The 18,362-nt window shown below is 35.2% G+C and overlaps 3 protein-coding genes and 1 long non-coding RNA gene across 6 annotated transcripts; 3 read left to right on the top strand and 1 right to left on the bottom strand.

Annotated features, from left to right (window-relative positions):
* Positions 1-3,233: 3,233 nt before the first annotated feature.
* LOC102623007 (DNA-directed RNA polymerases IV and V subunit 4) lies at positions 3,234-6,497 on the top strand. Of its 3 annotated transcripts, XR_003064122.2 has the most exons (10): positions 3,234-3,442; positions 3,967-4,038; positions 4,158-4,226; positions 4,305-4,403; positions 4,874-4,985; positions 5,061-5,138; positions 5,258-5,291; positions 5,365-5,433; positions 5,911-6,236; positions 6,395-6,497. XR_003064122.2 is itself a non-coding variant. In XM_006467159.3 (9 exons), exons 1-9 carry the CDS (start codon positions 3,370-3,372, stop codon positions 6,016-6,018), a joined length of 714 nt encoding a protein of 237 aa, XP_006467222.1. In that variant the 5' UTR covers positions 3,234-3,369; the 3' UTR covers positions 6,019-6,379. The 3 variants fall into 3 exon arrangements, 2 of the variants coding, with proteins under 2 accessions (XP_006467222.1, XP_006467223.1); XM_006467159.3 differs by lacking the exon at positions 6,395-6,497 and having other exon boundaries at positions 5,911-6,379; XM_006467160.3 differs by lacking the exon at positions 6,395-6,497 and having other exon boundaries at positions 3,241-3,442; positions 5,947-6,379.
* A 1,664-nt stretch (positions 6,498-8,161) lies between these two features.
* Positions 8,162-9,610, top strand: LOC102623488 (uncharacterized protein At4g26485-like). Its single transcript, XM_006467161.4, has 2 exons — positions 8,162-8,740; positions 9,037-9,610. Exons 1-2 carry the CDS (start codon positions 8,322-8,324, stop codon positions 9,326-9,328), a joined length of 711 nt encoding a protein of 236 aa, XP_006467224.1. The 5' UTR covers positions 8,162-8,321; the 3' UTR covers positions 9,329-9,610.
* Positions 9,611-14,029: 4,419 nt separating this feature from the next.
* On the top strand, positions 14,030-14,744 carry LOC112497320 (uncharacterized). The gene is made up of 2 exons (XR_003064098.2): positions 14,030-14,343; positions 14,428-14,744. It is a non-coding gene; the product is annotated as an uncharacterized LOC112497320 (long non-coding RNA).
* A 97-nt stretch (positions 14,745-14,841) lies between these two features.
* Positions 14,842-17,833, bottom strand: LOC102623777 (glucan endo-1,3-beta-glucosidase 5). The gene is made up of 2 exons (XM_006467162.3): positions 17,146-17,833; positions 14,842-16,151 (listed from the first exon to the last, which is right to left on the bottom strand). Exons 1-2 carry the CDS (start codon positions 17,604-17,606, stop codon positions 15,059-15,061), a joined length of 1,554 nt encoding a protein of 517 aa, XP_006467225.1. The 5' UTR covers positions 17,607-17,833; the 3' UTR covers positions 14,842-15,058.
* Between the last annotated feature and the right edge of the window lie 529 nt (positions 17,834-18,362).

Genomic DNA, 18,362 nt, shown 5'->3' with positions numbered 1-18,362 from the left:
AGGAGATTTCACGGTCTTGCAGCCATAGCTAGATTTGGACTCTAACAAATTGTTTGAAAACCCAGTTCAACAAAGCAATTAACTGCGTCAGAATCAACAAATTGTTTGAAAACCCAGTTCAACAAAATGCCTATTGGTGGTGTGTTGGGCTTGAAGAGTTTCTGTTTGCAGTGAAGGACCATCAACGGACTTTGACAAGATGGCGGCAGCGAGATCTCATGAGTTTGAATGTGGCTGCAAGTGTGGGATGAAAAAATCGTGGGTTTTTGTGGTTGTTGAGATGTTTATTGAGGTCGGGACTTCATGGGGGTTGGTTGAGGAGATAGACGGCGACGAAATGAAACCATCACTGATGGCAAAAATTACGACAGTGGTATGCGGCGTGACCAGCCGTGAGCTATGGTTTTGAGAGCTGTGTGTGGTTAAGTTTTGGGATGTCAAAGGTTGCTGCATGGTATCGGGATGGCTCAAGGGTGATAGCGGTTGGGTGACATCTGTAATGGCCAAAGGGGCGTTGTTGGTGTGTGGGCTGTTGTGAGACAAAAGCCATCTTTTTGGGTTAATGCGTGGTGGTAGATGCGGCTGATTCAGAGGCTTCCGTGACTGGGGTTCGTAACCAAGGTGAATAGGGGACTCCGGCAGTGGCAAAGCACCGCTATTGGCTGCCGGTGGAGTCATGGCCAACTGGTTAAGTTCGGTCAACAGTAGGCTAGTCGGTCAAAATATCATTGATCTAGTAAAAATATATTTTGAATTTTAAATATGATTTTACACATTTACCCTTTTATACTGATGCCATACGTATTTTTATACTAATGGCAGGGGAGGTTGCTGTAATTATATCAATAGATTATATCTAAGTGTTAATACACTAAACCTCAGGGGAGGTCTCTAAAAATAACTCTTTCCACTTTAGGTAATTTTAGGACATTTTACTCGAGATTTGGCCTTGCTACACTTGGAGAGAAACTATCAATTTATTAACATTTCACCCCTTGGATGTGTGTGACTGTAGCTGACTTTGAAAGTACCAAAATACCCCTACACCAGATACAAGATTTCACAACATTTTTCGCTCTTGCATGTTACAAAGATTTGAAAAAAAATAATTGTTTGAACTACCCAAAATGAGAAAACATTTGAACAACAAAGTCCAAATGATCAAATATCAAGAAATCATTACTTTCTTTCATTTTCCTTAATTTTCTCATAAATCAAAGTAAAGTAACTCAATGGGGGTGGGAATCCAACTCAACGTTGTATCAAGCTCCGTGACAGGAATCACGTATCATTTTGTGAGTTATGATTTTGGTGATTGGCAAAGAAACTAACACCAACATCAACAACACTGAATCTAACACCAACATCAGTAGTAGCAGTAAAATAAACACAAAAAGGAAAAAGGAAAACTATGGATAATTAAACAACAAACAAGGAAGCTGGCGAGTCGGGACAATTTTTTTTTTTTTTGCCTTCCATCATGGTGGCAGTTGGTGTGATAGACACGATTGTATTTGTGGCTCGACGCGGTTCTGAGTGCCGGGGGTGGTAGCGACGGCAGCAAGAGTTTTCAAAACTAACAACAACGGTAGTGGCTAGGGTGTGTACTTGTGAGGTGGTGTTTAGGAGCTATGATTGGTAGACGTTATGGTAGCTACGGATTGAGAGTAGTGATGGTAATTCGGGGTTTGGGTGATGATGGTGGCGGCAATTGATGAAGAGAAGAGATGACAAAAATTAAAGTTTTTACTCAATTTTTTTTTTCTCCAAAAAGTTAATCCCTTATGGTGTGTTTACTTCATAAAATAAGAACGTGGTGGAATAGAAATGAGATGAGAATAAGAATGAGCTTAAATGAGAATAAGAATGAGCTTAAATGAGAATGAGGAATGAGAATGAGATTCCAATGTTTACTTGGCAAAAATAAAGAGGAATGAGAATGTGTTGGAATATCATTGATGTGTTTACTTAGCAAAATAAATAGGAATGAGGAATAGAAATGAGAAATAATTTACCAAAATACTCATAGTATTAAATAATGTAATTTTCATTAACTAGATACATGTATAAATATTATTATAAAAATGATATTAATTAAAAAAATTAATAATAATGATAATATTAATAAAAATAATAATAACAATAATTAATAATAACTAAAATAATAAATTTAATAAAATTTAATAATAATAATAATGACATTTAAAATAATAAAATTAATTGAGATTTAAACAAAGGTAATTCAGAAAATATGAAAAAATTATAGGGATACAAAAGTTAGTTCAGGGAATGAGAATCCATATTCCCAACCTCCTCTATGGGAATAAAATTTCTATTTCTTATTCTCAAATTGTAGAACTCATTTTATTCTCATTCTCAAATTATATTTTACCAAATAAACATATGATTCATTCTCATTCCTTCATTATCATTCCCTAAACTCTCAAGTAAACACACTACTAATCTATTTTCAGAAGCCAATCTCTCTATTTTAGTTATACAATGACTTGCCCGGTCAGTCTCGAGCTTTTTGAAGATTTAAACAAAAATTATATATTGTTACAATTACTTAACTACCCTCAATACCAAAGGGTTAGTTAACAGTCATATCGATTTGTTGATAGTTTCTCCTAGGGGTGGGCATTTGGTTTGGTTAAGTCTGAACCGAACCGAACCGAATCGTATTATGGCAATTTGGTTCGGAGCAAAAAACTAAATGGTTCAAGAAAAAATTAAAATTAAAATTAAAAAATAGTTTATAATTTATCTTTTTTTATTTCTATTTGTTAGTTAATACATGATATTATATATGTCATAGCATACACTTTATTTTTTGTTGAACTTTATTATTTTAATTTATTAATGTTAGATTTTATTATATTGGTTATTATTTATGGATTTCTAAATTATTTTTGAAATTTATTATGTTAATTTACTATTGTTAGATTTTATTATGTTGTTTATTGTTTGCTAATTTATAGTCTCAAGATTATTGTTGAATTAATAGTGTATTATTATATTATATTTTCTATTGAATAATGAATATATAGGGTAAAATCAAATCAAACCTAACCGAACCGAACAGAACTAAATTAATTTAATTCGGTTCGGTTCGATTCTATAATTTAATTCGCATTTGCTTCATAAATTCATGAACTATTTTGTTTCAGTTTGGTTCGGTTCTAGGGCTGAACCGAGTTTTTCCAAGTGTAGCAAAGGGCAAGCCCTCGGAAACGAATCCAAAATTACTCATTCCACTTTCCAAGGAAAAAGAATTTTTTTTTTTCAATCTTTGTTTATCTTCTTAATAAATTTTACCCGTAGTACCACCAAACCAATCTCTAGACTAGTAATATTAGCTAGTAACTAATGGAGAAGGGAGGAGGAGGCAAAGGAGGCGGCGTCGGTGGCGGCGGCAAAACTTCTCTGAAATCTATCCCTGGTAAGCAGCTTCATACTTTGCTTTCTCTTTCACACTTTCATATTATGATGGATGCATATATAAGTAACAATATAACCCTAATGATAGGCATTGTGACTTTGTGAAACTAATGCCAAGCGTATGGCGTATGGTACCAGTTGATGTTTGAGCCATTAATTATTTAAAACCCTGACCCTCCCTTAAAGATACTGCAGTTTCTGATATAGAATTGGATAACGGATAATGGATATGCCAGAGCCAGACCTTGCCCTTTTTTATTCCATCCAATTCCAATTTGCAGTACTACCAGGGCTTAATTAAGCTCAATTTATGCCATTGCAACCCACATGTACATCTAGTTTTTTTTTTTTTTTTTAATAAGGGTTTTTAGGCGCTTATTCATCTTATTGGTCAAGAGCTTCCCTTCCTTGTCCAAGTCCAATCACCACTATTTGCTGCTACAATCTGCATGCAATGGAAGTCTCTTGGCAGTTGCGCTCTGCCATGCCCATCCATACTCATGCATCTTTTTCATTTCTTGGTAGCATCACTTGGCGGAAAGGATGATAACTCAGCAAAGTCAAAGAGGGGAAGGAAAGTTCAGTTCAATACTGAAGGTCACTTTCTTTTCATCAACCTTTTCTTTTTCTTTTTTATTTTCATTCAAGCTTATTACTATTAAATTATCAATCCCTCTCCCCGCTTTTTCAAATGCTGCTAACTTATTCTGTTATAGGTTTATCTGAAGGAAAATTTACTTTTTCTTCAAAATCCGATGGAAAGTTTGAAACCACCTATGGTAAAGGTATTAATGATTTGATTTTAGATTCTTTGCTTTATGTTTGGCTATTACACGCTGTGAACTAGTAAAATATTTCTGAAGGTGGTTTGACCAAAGGCGGAAAAGGAGACAAGGTTGCTAATGGTGCAAAGGTTTCTGTAGTGAAGGAAGCTCTTCCACTTGAGCTCAGAGTTGAGCAGGGTATGTCTTCTCTTTTGATAGCAAATAACTTGGAAGTTTGTGGAAGATTGGAAAAAAAAAAAAAAAAAAGAAACTTAAATCCACACAACTATCTATGACAATCAAATTGTATCCAGGAATGACTTAGCATACATGCACTCACACTTACACACATATTTATACATATAAGGTATTTTTGGTAATTGATGTGAGGCAGAAATTATGTCTTAATATTTCTCTTAGTTATCTTGAGTTGGCCAGTTATTGTCCTGCTATATAGACCGTGCGGTTTATATTTCTTAGGCATTAATATATAAAGCATTCTGTTATGCTTGGATATGTCCTTAGCTCAATTTTGTGTTGACATCATAATCGATGATATAGACCGTGCGGTTTATATTTCTTAGGCATTAATATATAAAGCATTCTGTTATGCTTGGATATGTCCTTAGCTCAATTTTGTGTTGACATCATAATCGATGATATTGCAGAGCTTCCCAAAAATGCCAAATGCTTGATGGACTGTGAGGCTGCACATATTTTAGAGGGAATCCAGGAGCAAATGGCTTTATTGTCGGCAGATCCAACCATTAAAATTCCTGTGTAAGTAGCACACCAAGAACTTCTATTATCAAGTAGGAGTTTCTTTAAGTGATATGATATATTTGCTGTTTTCAGGTCATTTGACAAGGGACTACTGTATGCCAAAACACATAGCCATTTTACAAATCCTCAGGCTGTCAAAGGACTTTTCCAGTATCCTTAATTTCATTTTGTCTCTAGCACCCTTAGGTTAATGCTTGTCTCTTGCTTATGCATTATATTACCGTTATTTTGGTGGTTTATCTTTGTTGGACTATTGACTCTATCATCAGATCTCTCTCTGAACATGGTGTCACTGATGGTGAGGTATAAATCTCAACTTGAGTCACTCAATTCTATAAGTTATGCAGCTCTCTTGATTTCTAATATTTGGCTGCAGATTTGTGTGATTGCCAACATATGTCCAGAAACTGTTGAAGAAGCATATGCTATTGTCCCATCATTAAAGGTATGGCTTGTCTGAGATTGTAGTTTCTCAGATAGAGATGTGAATTATTTCATTGTCTACTACACCTGGTGTTTGTCTTAAGAAACTAAGAAAAGAATTGATTGTTCTAGAAAAGACTGATGACTGTGCCTCTGTTTTGACTAGTATTCAAAGGTATCATGTCATTTTGCCCTTGTGAAAGCCTGTTTTTGTCCGAAATATAAGGAAAGTAAACATTATCATTTCTTGAAGATTAAAATTCATGTCATCACCCAAACCCTTTCTATTCATGGGCAGATATAATAATGATTTTTAGCTTCTGTCAACTTTGGCATGGTTATAATTTTCATTTTAGCTGCATATTCTGCTATCGTGCCAGTAAGTTTCTCTGTTGAACTGTTTAGAGTTTGAAATTTTATCTCAAAATCCACAGAATTTTTTATTTTCGGTTTGATTATTGTTTTTTTTTTTTGCAATTGTTTTCTTAATTTACTCTAGAGGATGGTAGATGAAAGAATATGTGAACTTTTCCAGGCTAAGAGAAGCAGGCTTAATGACCTCCTCAAAGAAGTATTAATTCAGCTAGCTAAATTTAAGTCGACATGAAGAGTAAGAAGGAGACATTTTGGGCAATATGTTTCAACACGCTGATTGAGTTTGGGAAGACCATACCTTTTATTGATGCAGGATACCCTTTTATTTGGGACCTGGAAGATGAGAAGGACATCTTTTTCTCTTCCAGAAAGAGCTTTGGCCAAGTGGATGGGTCACTGTTCAAAATCAAATGTGTTGATGCTTAGTACTGGTTTACCTTTCCATTCTAGGTTAGTGATGTCATCGATGGCTTTCATGGATTATGAAATTTTGTTAATCAAAGAGCTTATTAATGTCTATTGCTGTTGAAAGAAGTTGGATTGTTCAGTATAATAGTATGATTGTGATACATGATAAGTATGCTTTCTGATCACATCTCTAATTGCAGCAGTAGAAAGTACCCTGGATGTCTATGATGATTTACACAATAAATGTGTTCGCTCAGGTGTAAGTAGTTTCAAGAAGATAATAAAAACATTCATGTCTGTGTATATGTGCTTAGTACACAAAAATATGTTGGGTTTGCCTGCTTAAAACTTGTTTTTCTAAAGATAGAAATACTATCATATACTTGGGAGGTATGATTCAGTTGCAATTTTGAGTTACCCTTTATGTTCTTACAATGGCCATAAATTTTTAGGTGCAGAGCTAATATCATGCACATGTCGCTCGAAGCGAAGGCAGATTGTTGTAGAAATTCTCATGTTAATTTCATTTACTGTTTTGTTTATTTTTTTTTCAATCATAAAACAAATTGAACTCGGGGTATAAATCTTATAGTTTAAGAGTATTCTATGAGTATAGGAATAATTAATCTTTTTTTCCCTAATAAAGTACGGAAGTATTGAATTTGTAAGAAAAATAAAGAAATAGAGTATTTCAACTCAATATTGGATGGATGGAGAGTCACAAATAGAAAAAAGAAACGAAAATGACTTGGTTAATGATGGATTCAAAGAATTTACAGAGAAATAAACAATATAATATGTGGGTGTATAAAAGAATTTATTAATTGGTAGTTTCGCATAAGGAATTGCTTTCAATTCTTTTGCACTACTTATAAATGAAGGCAAAGAAATTTAACACGAGTTTGCTTCAACTGTTGGGTTTCTTCTCATCAACGGAGAAGTCTGTAAGACTGTAACAGCCAACTTCCGAGTCAGATAACCATGTTCCATGTTTTTAGGCTCACCCACCATATAATTCCCCATTTTATCAGCGCGGATAGCGGTAGCAAATTCTGGGATTGGCGTGCTTTTCCATCCAAGCCCAGGCTCAGGCCCATATTGACAATCAAGTCCTTCAGAGGCCTGTCCAAGTTTAGATAGATGGGCCAGCCTTAGGCTTTTTTATTAAATATAATATTTTTTTATTAAAGATAATTATTAAATATGTAATAGAATAATAATTCAATACATAATATTAGTAACACAACATAGTAAATCACCAATACTAATATAAAAAACATATTAATTTAATATTTTGAGTTTTTATTTAAATTTAATTTTATTTATAAATTAAAAAGTCTAGACCCTTATTCAAATTCATTATGTGCGGGTTTTGTATTTTTTTTTTTTGTGTATATCCAAGCTCAACTCATGCGGGCCGGATTTCATGCCCTAAGGCTTGGCCGACCCAAGTTTTTTTGCCAATCCTAGTAACATGAACATGAATATATTGTACTAAACCAATACTGATTTCCATTGATAGAGAAAAAGGATAGATATGTAATTACAATAGTAAAGTGCTGTTGTAAGAATAATGAAGGGGTGTTAATAGCACTATTCTCAAATTAATATGTAATTGTAGAATTTATTTTATGGGTATATCAAGAGCAAATTTTAAAGAAATTAATGATGTGTCACTAATACCACAATTTTTTTTTTCTCTTAATGGTTTAATCTGATCGGATGATATTTATTAGTGAGGTGCTACATATCACTGGATTAGAATTCTCTTATGATTTAATCTCATTTTGAATAAAAATACACATAGATAATTAATAATTAATAAATAAATAAATAAATAAAAATTAAATACCCTCATACACTACCACTTAAAATCTACATTACATGAGATCATTAAAACCCTTTTTCGATCATTAAAAGCCCATGAAAAGGAGCGTTGGCAGCCCCGTTTGATTATAAAATAAAATAAATAAACAGCGAAAAAAGGGGCGTTGGCTCTTTGGCTTCCAAAGGTATAACCTTTCTATTTGTCTATCAGGGAAAAAAAAAGGTGAAGGTTACTTTAAAGAAAGAAGAGCACCCAATTCCAAAGAGACGCAGGGGAGGTCGTTTGGGTGAGTGATCTCGATGGGCGAAGAAGAAGAAGAAAAGGAGGAAAGAAGAGAATTAGATGACAGTGACGAAGAAGAAGAAGAAATGGAGACAGAAACAGAAAAATGGAGCAATCACTACTCATCAAAGCAGAGAATATTGTTAGTTGGAGAAGGGGACTTTTCATTCTCTCTTTGTTTAGCGAGAGAGTTCGGATTTGCCCACAACATGGTTGCCACTTGTCTTGACACTCAAGAGACGATAGCAAACAAGTACAGCAATGCAGTTGATAATGTGAGAGAACTGGAGGAGAGGGGTTGCTTGGTGTTTTATGGAGTGGATGCTATGCAGATGAGTCAACATTTCTTCCTCAGGACACACAAGTTTGATCGCGTCATCTACAACTTTCCCCATGTTGGTTTCATCTTCCGTGAGAATAGTTATTGCCAGATCCAGTTATGTTGCGTTATTGTTGTTCTTAAGCTATATTCGTAGAAGTTGCAACCTGTAAAGTTAGTTCGTTCACTCATCATATGTCATATTAAACCTGTGAATGAAAAGTGGAATAAATAAGTAAGTAAATTATAAAAAGAACATGCATTTTGCCGAGCAAACATCTGAAATAATCATGATGATGAGTTGGATAACCAAGATTTTGCTTATTGTTTTCGATGATGTGTATCCGTGGATTGTGTATCTTATAATTTCTGCAGAAACATGAAATGATGTGAATTTGATGGGACTAAAACAGGTTGAACAAGGAACTGGTAAAGGGATTTTTGAGGAATGCTAAACTTCTGCTGAAGGAGGAGAATGGAGAGATTCATGTGACACACAAGGAAGGTGATCCTTACAACAAATGGGAATTAGTGAAGAAAGCAGAGAAGATTGGCCTAACTTTGCAAGAAGTTGTGCCCTTCTGCAAACAAGACTATCCGGGTTATGACAACAAAAGAGCCCAAGGCTATCTATCTGATGCCCCCTTTCATATTGGAGACAGCAGCACTTACAAGTTCAGGCTGTTTCCTCAGAATGGCAAGTGATTATCAATCATATATATAATGTAAGTTTATGTTTGCAACATCAAAAAGGCAGAATTGTCATTGATACTCTTGCTGTTTTTTGGTGCTTGCAATTGTCTGTTAATGATTATGCTTTCCTACAATCATGTGTTGGCTCCTTTTTTTTCCCCCTTTTTTTCTGTGTAAAAGAATTTGAGCAATCATAAACAATTATCATACATATGTAGTAATGTTGAGTCCCTACCAACAGACCATAATTGTTGTACTTGGCATGATCATGGAACATGGATGGCTTTTTGGCTATATTTGTCTCTTTTATTATCCTCTCTCTCTTTTTTTTTTTTTTTTTTTCATGTTTGAATGGAACTTCACCCACAAAACACCAAACCTTACTCCCTGTTATTACTCGGATTCGGATAACCATGAGCATTAAGAACATTCACAGCCAATTGAGCTTCATCCAGGGGACAGGCTAGTTATATTGACATATCCAAGCCCACGAATACAACTGCATGACGATGCCACGAGAATACTTGAAGCAGGAAGGATTAGATCTTGTGATCAAAGTATATTAATCTTTTGGTTGAAGTATATGTAGAACTATTTTTCCTCCATATCATACCCATTCACTCCAGTTGATAGACCACATAATTGTGTTCAAGTTTACCCATTTTAAAGAAGAATATTATTAATAAATTATAAAATACCAAATGATCATGATCTTAGTTTTTTACTGTTTAACTTTAACCATCATTATTACATATTGTTTCCCACGCAAATTGATTGTCGTCCATTTCTGTCACTAGAAGCTGGATGTAGCAAGAACGTCCAATGTTAATTCCTCAACCCAGTTTCATGTCTTGAAATTATTTACGGTCAAACTGACTGTTTCCTTCTCAAACATTTTTATTTATTTTGTTTGTTTGAAGGGCTGAATTTGAGTTGTCTGGTGCACAGTCTGATACACTAAGTTCCACCAGACTCAGTTCTTGTTTTAAATTATTCTATTTCAATACATGAAGCGAATGGTTACAAATTAAAAATTCATCATCTTATCTGTCCAGCAGAAATCATCTTAAAGGGAATTTCTGCTCAGTTTTGTGCACATTACTTATACTTAGAAAATTTCTCAGTATATTCCAAATGTCTATTTGAGTAGCTACACACAGTTTTATCAGAAACTGCATGTTATTTTCAGCCGAGTTTCAATGAAAGCTTGGCTGATGTAATGATAATTAAAAGTAAAGGCTGCGTATGTTCCTGTTTCTTTCTAAAATTGGGTTCCTGGAGTTGATTTTATCAACTTTGGTGTTGGTTAGAACCCATTTGTTTACATAGAACAGTAACATAGTCTACTAATCATTACTGTGACTCAGACTTAATGTCCGTCTCTTTTTAGGTTTTCTTTGAAACTTTGATTGCTATACAGCAACTTTGGTTTGTATTTCTAGTTGATTCCCAGAATGTTGATTCTGTTTTTTTATATGGTTTTGTTTAATTGATTTATTAGCTTTAGAGTGGTTTGGTTTATACTGACTTATACAATATTATTCTTGTTTTGGAGTTTATCTTATAAATATTCTATTATGAAGTATTAATCAGTATCCATTGACATGTATTTTTGGTTTCTACATTGTTGGTGTGCTTTCTTTTCTATATGTGGTGGATTCAGATGAGTTTTAGGTGTCAAAAGTTTCAGCCAAGCCAAGGCTGCTAAATTCATGGCTTTTTCACAAGTTTTAAATTTAAATGGATTGCTTTCATTTTTCCATTTTCTTAGCTTGTCAAGAAGCAATTTGATCCCTAACTCCTGAGTTTGAGGGTGTTCCAAAACAATTAATAATGAATGTTTGTTAGTTCAAAATCAGACTATGGGCCTTTTCCTATTATATACTTGTTTCGAAACTGTTTTTCTTGTGATTCTTTAACATCCTTCCTTTAGAAGAAAACTGAGAAAATTGTGATTGGCAATGTGTAGTTCTGCCAAAAATTGTGATTTGAAAGCTATCAAGTTTATAAAGCATTTACAGACAATTGAGACCTTAATATGGGAGGCAAAGAGTCTAGACATCACAGTCACCCACTAAAATAATTTATATAACTATTTTCCATCTATTCTGGCTCTTCACCACACTCTTCCTCCACAAATTACGAGGATTATGAGAGATGACAGTGGCTCAAGTTAAAGTATTAAAAAATCTGTGATGATTACCATTTAGACTAGGTATTATGCCGCTGTATTGTTTAAGAACATTTTACATTTTTGCATTTTGATATATATTTGCCACTGTCAGCACTAGCGGCTGTTTCTATATTATCCTGTCGAGTCTCTAACTTGAATATACATTTGATTACTGCATAAGTAAGTGACACAAGCTCTGAGCCATGCTGGTCTGGAGTCTTCCAATCTCTTTATAGGGCTTGCCTTCGCTAAAGGCAATGAGTGGGCGGATGCCAGGTCTTTCAAGCATGGGAGCCTGCATCACCTTGGGGATTCTTTAAATCCACATGAACAGGTGATCACTACCATTGGCAAAATACTTTCAGCTTTTGATGAGGATAACCTCATACTCTGTAGCATATTTTAAGTCTGCCGACAAGTTAGATGAAAGAGAATCCATTTTCTTATCTCGCTACTCATGATTGAGATGCTTTTAGCTTCTATCCAGATGATAGGCCACGTAATGGTTGAGGAAGTTGTCAGGCGTTACAGAGAAATAGTTCCACACATTAATTTAGCTGGTTCATTTAAATGAGCTTTCCAACTTGGGTTTCATTCGCATTCATTATAGAACTATTGGAACTAACCCCTGGTTGTGTTTGATTATGACAGGACCAACGTCATTTGCTCCAATTATTGAAACTGCTAGTAGAATTGTGGACAATAGCGGTGGTCAATAACATGTTCTTATGATCATTGCTGATGGACACGTTAGTTTCCTTATTTCAGACCCATAATTCTCATTGCTTTGAAAATATGAAAAACTTTTATTACATTCACCAGGATGCTAACAGAAATTCATACTCAAAAGGTCACTAGAAGTGTAGAAACAGGTTATGGTCAGTTGAGTCCTCAAGAGCAAAATACAATTAATGCCATTGCGAAAGCAAGGTTATCATCATTTAGAACTCTTCTCATTTTTTATGCATCAGGTGATTTATCGATATCGCATTCTAAGGACCTATCAATCTTTTCCATTGAATATCCTTTGTCAATAGTTTTGGTTGGTGTAGGCGATGAACCGTGGGACGTGATGCACAATTATGACAACAACATTCCTTCTCAGGCTTTTGATAATTCCCTGGTTGGAAACAAAACTGAGGAACTTATACAATTTTTGGAGCTGGTTTTGATAATTACAGAGTGTTCTCTGTGCCTCTGGAATAAGAAAGATCTTGCATTCAGATGTTGACATCAGGTAATCCGAAACAATATTCATTTTTTTTTCAATTCTTAATTACTGTTCTCTATTTTCTAATGTGTATAGCAACCTCCTTTGCAGACATGCTATGATTGTGGACTGAGATTTGAGCTTTTGTCCAATTTGGCAAACCTATGTAACCACAAGGACAGGGCTGTGTAAATAATGCATAGGGTTGAGAAGTTGTTGGCTCCTCTACAGCACATTTGCTATTTGACAACATAGGTGGATATCTCTGTACAGTCTTTCCCCGAAGTTTTTTTTTCCCTCTCCTTTTTGGTGAACATTAAAGAACTACATGCTTCTAACCGCTCTTGATTTTTAGTGTCAATGTTTAATTTGCAAACTGAAAAGTTAATGAGGATACGATTTTGTTTCGACGCACAAGCTAATAGTAGCGGATCCAAGACAGATACATGCATCATAATGAAATTTATTGTCCAACTCATTTTTCCTACTATGGAAGGACTATATTGAGAGGGCAAAGGCAAAAGTTACTAGATTGAATTTTTTTTTTTTTTTTTTTTTTTTGACTGGACTATTAAGGGAAAGCCACTGGTTGTTGAGGCAATGGAATGATTCTACTTTCTGTTGGCTCAATTCTTCAAGCAGGAATCGACCATTTACACTTCGAATCATCTGTACCCGATAATGGGCTCGAAACTATTTAGTGCACGGAATCGTCTGTTTCTGGTCCTCTCAAGAGTTTCGTAAGGTTTTGAAGAAAAAAATTAATTAAAAAAATGTTTGTACCATGCCGATGCATTGTGTACTGATTGCATATGACCCAACTTGACCAATAAAAAATAATATATTTATTCATACTCATAGATAGATGTACCAAAAGTCAATTAAGAGAAAGTCAAGATTGGCAGCTGCAATTGGCTTCGTTACCGTTTAGTATACAGTTTTTTTTTTAATATTGTTATTTATTATTGATATTACATCTAATATTATAATTAATATTTACAAACAGACTCTACAATTGAGACCTTCGTCGTGGCATGTACTTCTCTGAAGTGCTGCCTAAATTCTTTAAACTCTCTTAAATATTCAAGAGTTGTCAACTTCATTCACATTTCGTGAGGGATAGACTGATTTCACTCAATTATTTAATAATTGAAGAAGGATTATAAATAATCCTCATAAATACTTTTATGAAAACTCGAACTCTTACACTTAACATTGTAAGTGCAAAGACTCTCCCACCATACCAAAGGCCGTTGATCCGTTTAGTATACAGTTGATGCCAAGAGAAAGAGACAATGGAATCTTTAGCTATCACATGCGGAGATGACAAATAGGTATTGCAAGGGCCATCCCTCGTGCTTATATTATTTTATGGCCCTCGTGCTTATATTATTTTCGTAAAAGGAGAAGTAAGGTTTGGGTCTTGCTATAAATACGTAGGACGTAAGAGCCAATAACTTGTCATTCTTGCCTTCTATTAAATAATCTTCAAAACTTGAGCAAGCCCTAGGCAGGAAATGATGAGAGAGGCAACTTTTGTTATTGCTCTTACTTGGTTCCTGGCAGCAGCATCAACCATCATTTGTGCAAATGCCACAGCAGCTGATCAACGTCGAGCATTTGACCATACTGTTTACCCCCAAGGTAAAACCATTCTGCTTGCTCTTTTTCTTTCTCATCTAACCACTAACTGCATTTGTGAGTTGATAATGATCTTCGCAATTGAAGGTTGTCGCTGCTGCTGGTTTATCTGGAAACCTCAAATCCGCTGCGGCCAGGTCTGTTGCGGTGATGGATGTTGCTCATCGACATGAGGCATCAATGGCATGTGAAATCACCATTGCCTTTGCCTCCAGCGGATAAAGATCGCTGGACGCTGCTAATAAAATTATCAGTAACAACAACATATTTTCCAGAAAATCGGGAAAAAGAAATAACAGGATAATGGCTGTCTAATGCAAAAATTCTCTGTTTGTGATATTTAGATGTTAATCTTTGGAATGTTAAAATAATATCAATTACAATGAACCATCGTCATTACACAATTGAATAATAGCTGCCACATGAAACAAAATTGAAACTCACTGTAGCTCCAAGGACATGCAATAAGCAAGAGATCCATTGAAAAATACACGGGAGGGCTCATGATAAATAAAAGATTAAGATTAAATAACCTCAGTGCATAATGGTATACTATTTGTTACATAGCATTACATGGTACAATCACATGATTGCTACAATAACCTTGAACAAATTTGAATATTTCTAACTATCGTATTCTTTCACCCTACATGGCTACATTTATTAGCAGCAGCTTCAGAAGAGGGACTATCAAAAACCAAGAAACCTCCAAATCCAATCACATTATAAAGAACCATACAAGCAGAAAGCAAATCACGCTCCATCTATTATGTGTTCTAAAACCGGATGAGTTAGTATTGGTCACACCGACAGGAAACCTACACTCACCAACCGATGGGTCCAAGAAAGTGACCATACCAAGCCCATCAAAATTACAGCTTTTTTCATTCTGCATTTGTAGCTGATAATAACTGTTGAATGCATAAGAGATGTTCCCCTTCGCTCCAATTCCATTGCATGATCCCCCATAGTTGAGTGTTGTGCAATCTGCAACACTACAAGCAAGCTTAATGTGGTTTGCCACATCAGACAGATCCTGAGATGGATTTGCCACACACCATCGTGATGGGAGATACTGGACGTTCCTTGCATTCTTTAATACCTTGTTGCCCAAGCCAAGGTTTAGTGGATATTTAGCTTGCCCATCAAAGGAGAAAATGCCCCAATGTCTCTCAAAGTTTCCCGGAAGTATGCTCTTGGCCCCTTCATCAAGTAAACTGAAAAGATAAATATCCATGGAAGGGGCACCCGGCCTAAGAGGGGTTCCTTTGTTACTCAGAACGTGATTAATCAGGCCCTGGTTGAAAGTCCTTGCTGCGGTGAGGTTAGCACTGATGGTTCCATCCGTTGGCCAACCCACCTCCCCAATGACTATAGGCATCTGACCATATCCAAGCTTGCTGAGTGCTGCAACTAAAGTGTCAAAATTTCCATCAAATGCATTGGAATAAACATTTGGTCCATCTGTAACAGGATGGCTAGTACCCTCAAAGAATGCATAGTCTTCAGGAAAATCTGAGTTCCCGTAGAGGCTAAGAAACGGGTAGATATTGACTATAAATGGGGAACCATTTGAGTTGAGGAACGAAACAAGTTGAGTCATAATTTGTGTTAATTCAGGACGAAATGCCCCTTGAGAAGGAAGAGAAGACTCGTATGCATCAGCATTGCAAGGGACAACCAACTTTACATAACCAGCAAGATTTGCTTTAGCCAAGGACTGTTGTAGATTGAGGAGAGCAGGGACAACATAGGACTGGAATTGCCCTGCATAACTTGTGAGAAATGGCTCATTTCCTACAGCAATATACCTGTTGTTGCATGATAAGAATAGAACAGCGTGTTAGAAATCTTGACTACTTGATATATACAGAAATTTCAAGCTTATTTGAAGTAGTCTCAGCACTGTTAAGTTTTTGCATCTGATTTTTGCAAAAAAGGTACCAGTTTCTTTTGCCTATTGATGGGCTCTTACAATAAAAGAGGAGGGGGCAGCTATTAAGGCACTCAGACCTATATTGCTCCTAGATCGAAAAGATTTTAGAAGTAGATTCTTCAACTAAATCAGGAAAAATATGAGAAACCTGATCAGATGTCTATTTGTATCATTAACCTCCCATGAAATTTGACAGAAGTCCTGCAAACATTGATACATTATGCATCCAAAAAACTACTACCACCTTTTCAATTAAAATTGCCCTCTCTCTATTTCAAACACAAACTCATTTCAACAGAAACACCAGCACAAGCTCAGAACAAATTGGCTTAAAGAGGTCATGAATTGTTGAAAATCGAAGCACATGCGGGTACAATAAGATAATAAGTTTTCATATACATTAAAGTTGAAATAACAAATTGGACTCACTCTCCTTTTTTTTTTTTTTTTTTTTCTCCCTTACTTTTAGAGCATCTAACTCAAGCTATTCGTTTGTGGGATTTCTCCCCACATAGCTTTCCTTCAGTTTTTTTTTTTTTTTTTTGTTTTTGGGTTACAAATAACAAATTGGACTCATGCTTGTTGGTCTAACCTACAGTATAGGGATAAAATCACCAAACCATTCGATAAAACTTTTTTGAAGTGACTCAGATTTTGGTTATCAAGAAAGAACTTGGATATGTTTAGTATAGAAACCTTACTAGTAGATAATCCCCAGAAAACTGCAAGTAAGCACCAAGCAGCAAATCATTTCAAAAAATATATCAGCTTTTTTTTTTTTAAATTTTATTTTGTAGCTAAAACGAAAAGAAAGATGGAGAGGGAGGGAGGGAGGGAGGAGCGGAAAGATATTAAATATACTGCTGTACCTAATATCAGCACCACCTTTAACGAGGTATCTGGAGACATTCTGGCGAACCCACAAATCAGAAGCAGCAGTGGAAGAAGAGAGTGTAGCCAACATCTCATTTGGGATACCAACCATCACCTGAATCCCACTCCTCATTAAAGCAACTAACGCATCTGGGTCCGCATCAAAAAGCTTCACTTTCTGTATCTTGTTATCTTTCAATAGATCCACCACTGTGGATGGCTTCAACTTGTGGGAGGAGACTGATCCCCAGTTCACTCCTATTGCTGATTCTGTCATTGGAAGTGAGAATGATAGCAGTAACGTTGTTGTAATCACAATAATTGAAGTTGCACTTGCACTAGTACTAGTACTACTAATCCTCCTATTCCTCCTATTTGCTTGTGGCATTTTTTCTAGCTCAAAATCAAAAAACAAGAATGGCGACTCCGCGCTGCAATTGCTTGCTACTTTATTCATTCATTCATTCATTAGAGCACTTCCAGTGATAATGAGAGAGAGAGAGAGAGAGAGAGAGAGAGAGTTGTATCTTTCATTTCATGCCAATCGGCATCACAAATTGGAATAATGTGGCCGATTTAATTAAAAAAACAAAAAACAAAATAATAAAAAGTAAGGAACGGTGTAATAACCGCTAAAAGAGTAAAGTGGAGGTTGCTACCAAATGGCAATGGCATTGTTAATTGATATTTTCATGATTTAATCGTATTTGCAATGACTGAAGTACCCTCTTCGCTGCAGCTCCAGCCTCCAGGTACCGGGTTAAATGGCTCATTTTCATTTACATTGCAGTGTGCCTCCCTCAGTGGGAGTTCTTTCATTTTTCAAAATCTTGGCCTTATCACTTTCCAGTTCACTTCATTATTGATCGTATTTTCTTTAAGACAGGGTATTATTATTCTCTTTATTTCTTTTTCCCACGGCAGAATTGTTATCCTTTTCTTTTTCTTTGTACTGAAAACAAACAACACAAATGAAATGAGGTGAAGAAATTTTAAAATACATGAAAAGTACGAGTCACACAATAAATAAATAACATTATGATATGTATGTATTTATCTTGTAAAATTATTATACTATATTAAAATTAATTATATATGTTATACATACATGTATTATTTAGTTATATTAATACTGTTGTAAAAAATTTTAAAGAGGTGATGCTTGGTGCATGTTTTAATTTATTTTTATCACGTAACAATTAACTAATAAACC

This window comes from Citrus sinensis, chromosome 2, assembly GCF_022201045.2.
Source record: "Citrus sinensis cultivar Valencia sweet orange chromosome 2, DVS_A1.0, whole genome shotgun sequence".
Taxonomy (NCBI): domain Eukaryota; kingdom Viridiplantae; phylum Streptophyta; class Magnoliopsida; order Sapindales; family Rutaceae; genus Citrus; species Citrus sinensis.
Note: the sequence above shows the minus strand (reverse complement) of the source record. Positions and strands in the feature narration are given on the sequence as shown.

Excerpts from the sequence above, each read along its gene's own strand:
- LOC102623007 (XM_006467159.3), top strand. The coding sequence starts at position 3,370 with ATGGAGAAGGGAGGAGGAGGCAAAGGAGGCGGCGTCGGTGGCGGCGGC. Across the intron at positions 3,443-3,966 it reads TTCTCTGAAATCTATCCCTG|CATCACTTGGCGGAAAGGAT; the intron begins GTAAGCAGCTTC and ends ATTTCTTGGTAG. Across the intron at positions 4,986-5,060 it reads CCAACCATTAAAATTCCTGT|GTCATTTGACAAGGGACTAC; the intron begins GTAAGTAGCACA and ends TGCTGTTTTCAG.
- LOC102623488 (XM_006467161.4), top strand. The coding sequence starts at position 8,322 with ATGGGCGAAGAAGAAGAAGAAAAGGAGGAAAGAAGAGAATTAGATGAC. Across the intron at positions 8,741-9,036 it reads AATAGTTATTGCCAGATCCA|GTTGAACAAGGAACTGGTAA; the intron begins GTTATGTTGCGT and ends GGACTAAAACAG.
- LOC102623777 (XM_006467162.3), bottom strand. The coding sequence starts at position 17,606 with ATGAATAAAGTAGCAAGCAATTGCAGCGCGGAGTCGCCATTCTTGTTT. Across the intron at positions 16,152-17,145 it reads AAAGGTGGTGCTGATATTAG|GTATATTGCTGTAGGAAATG; the intron begins GTACAGCAGTAT and ends ATGCAACAACAG.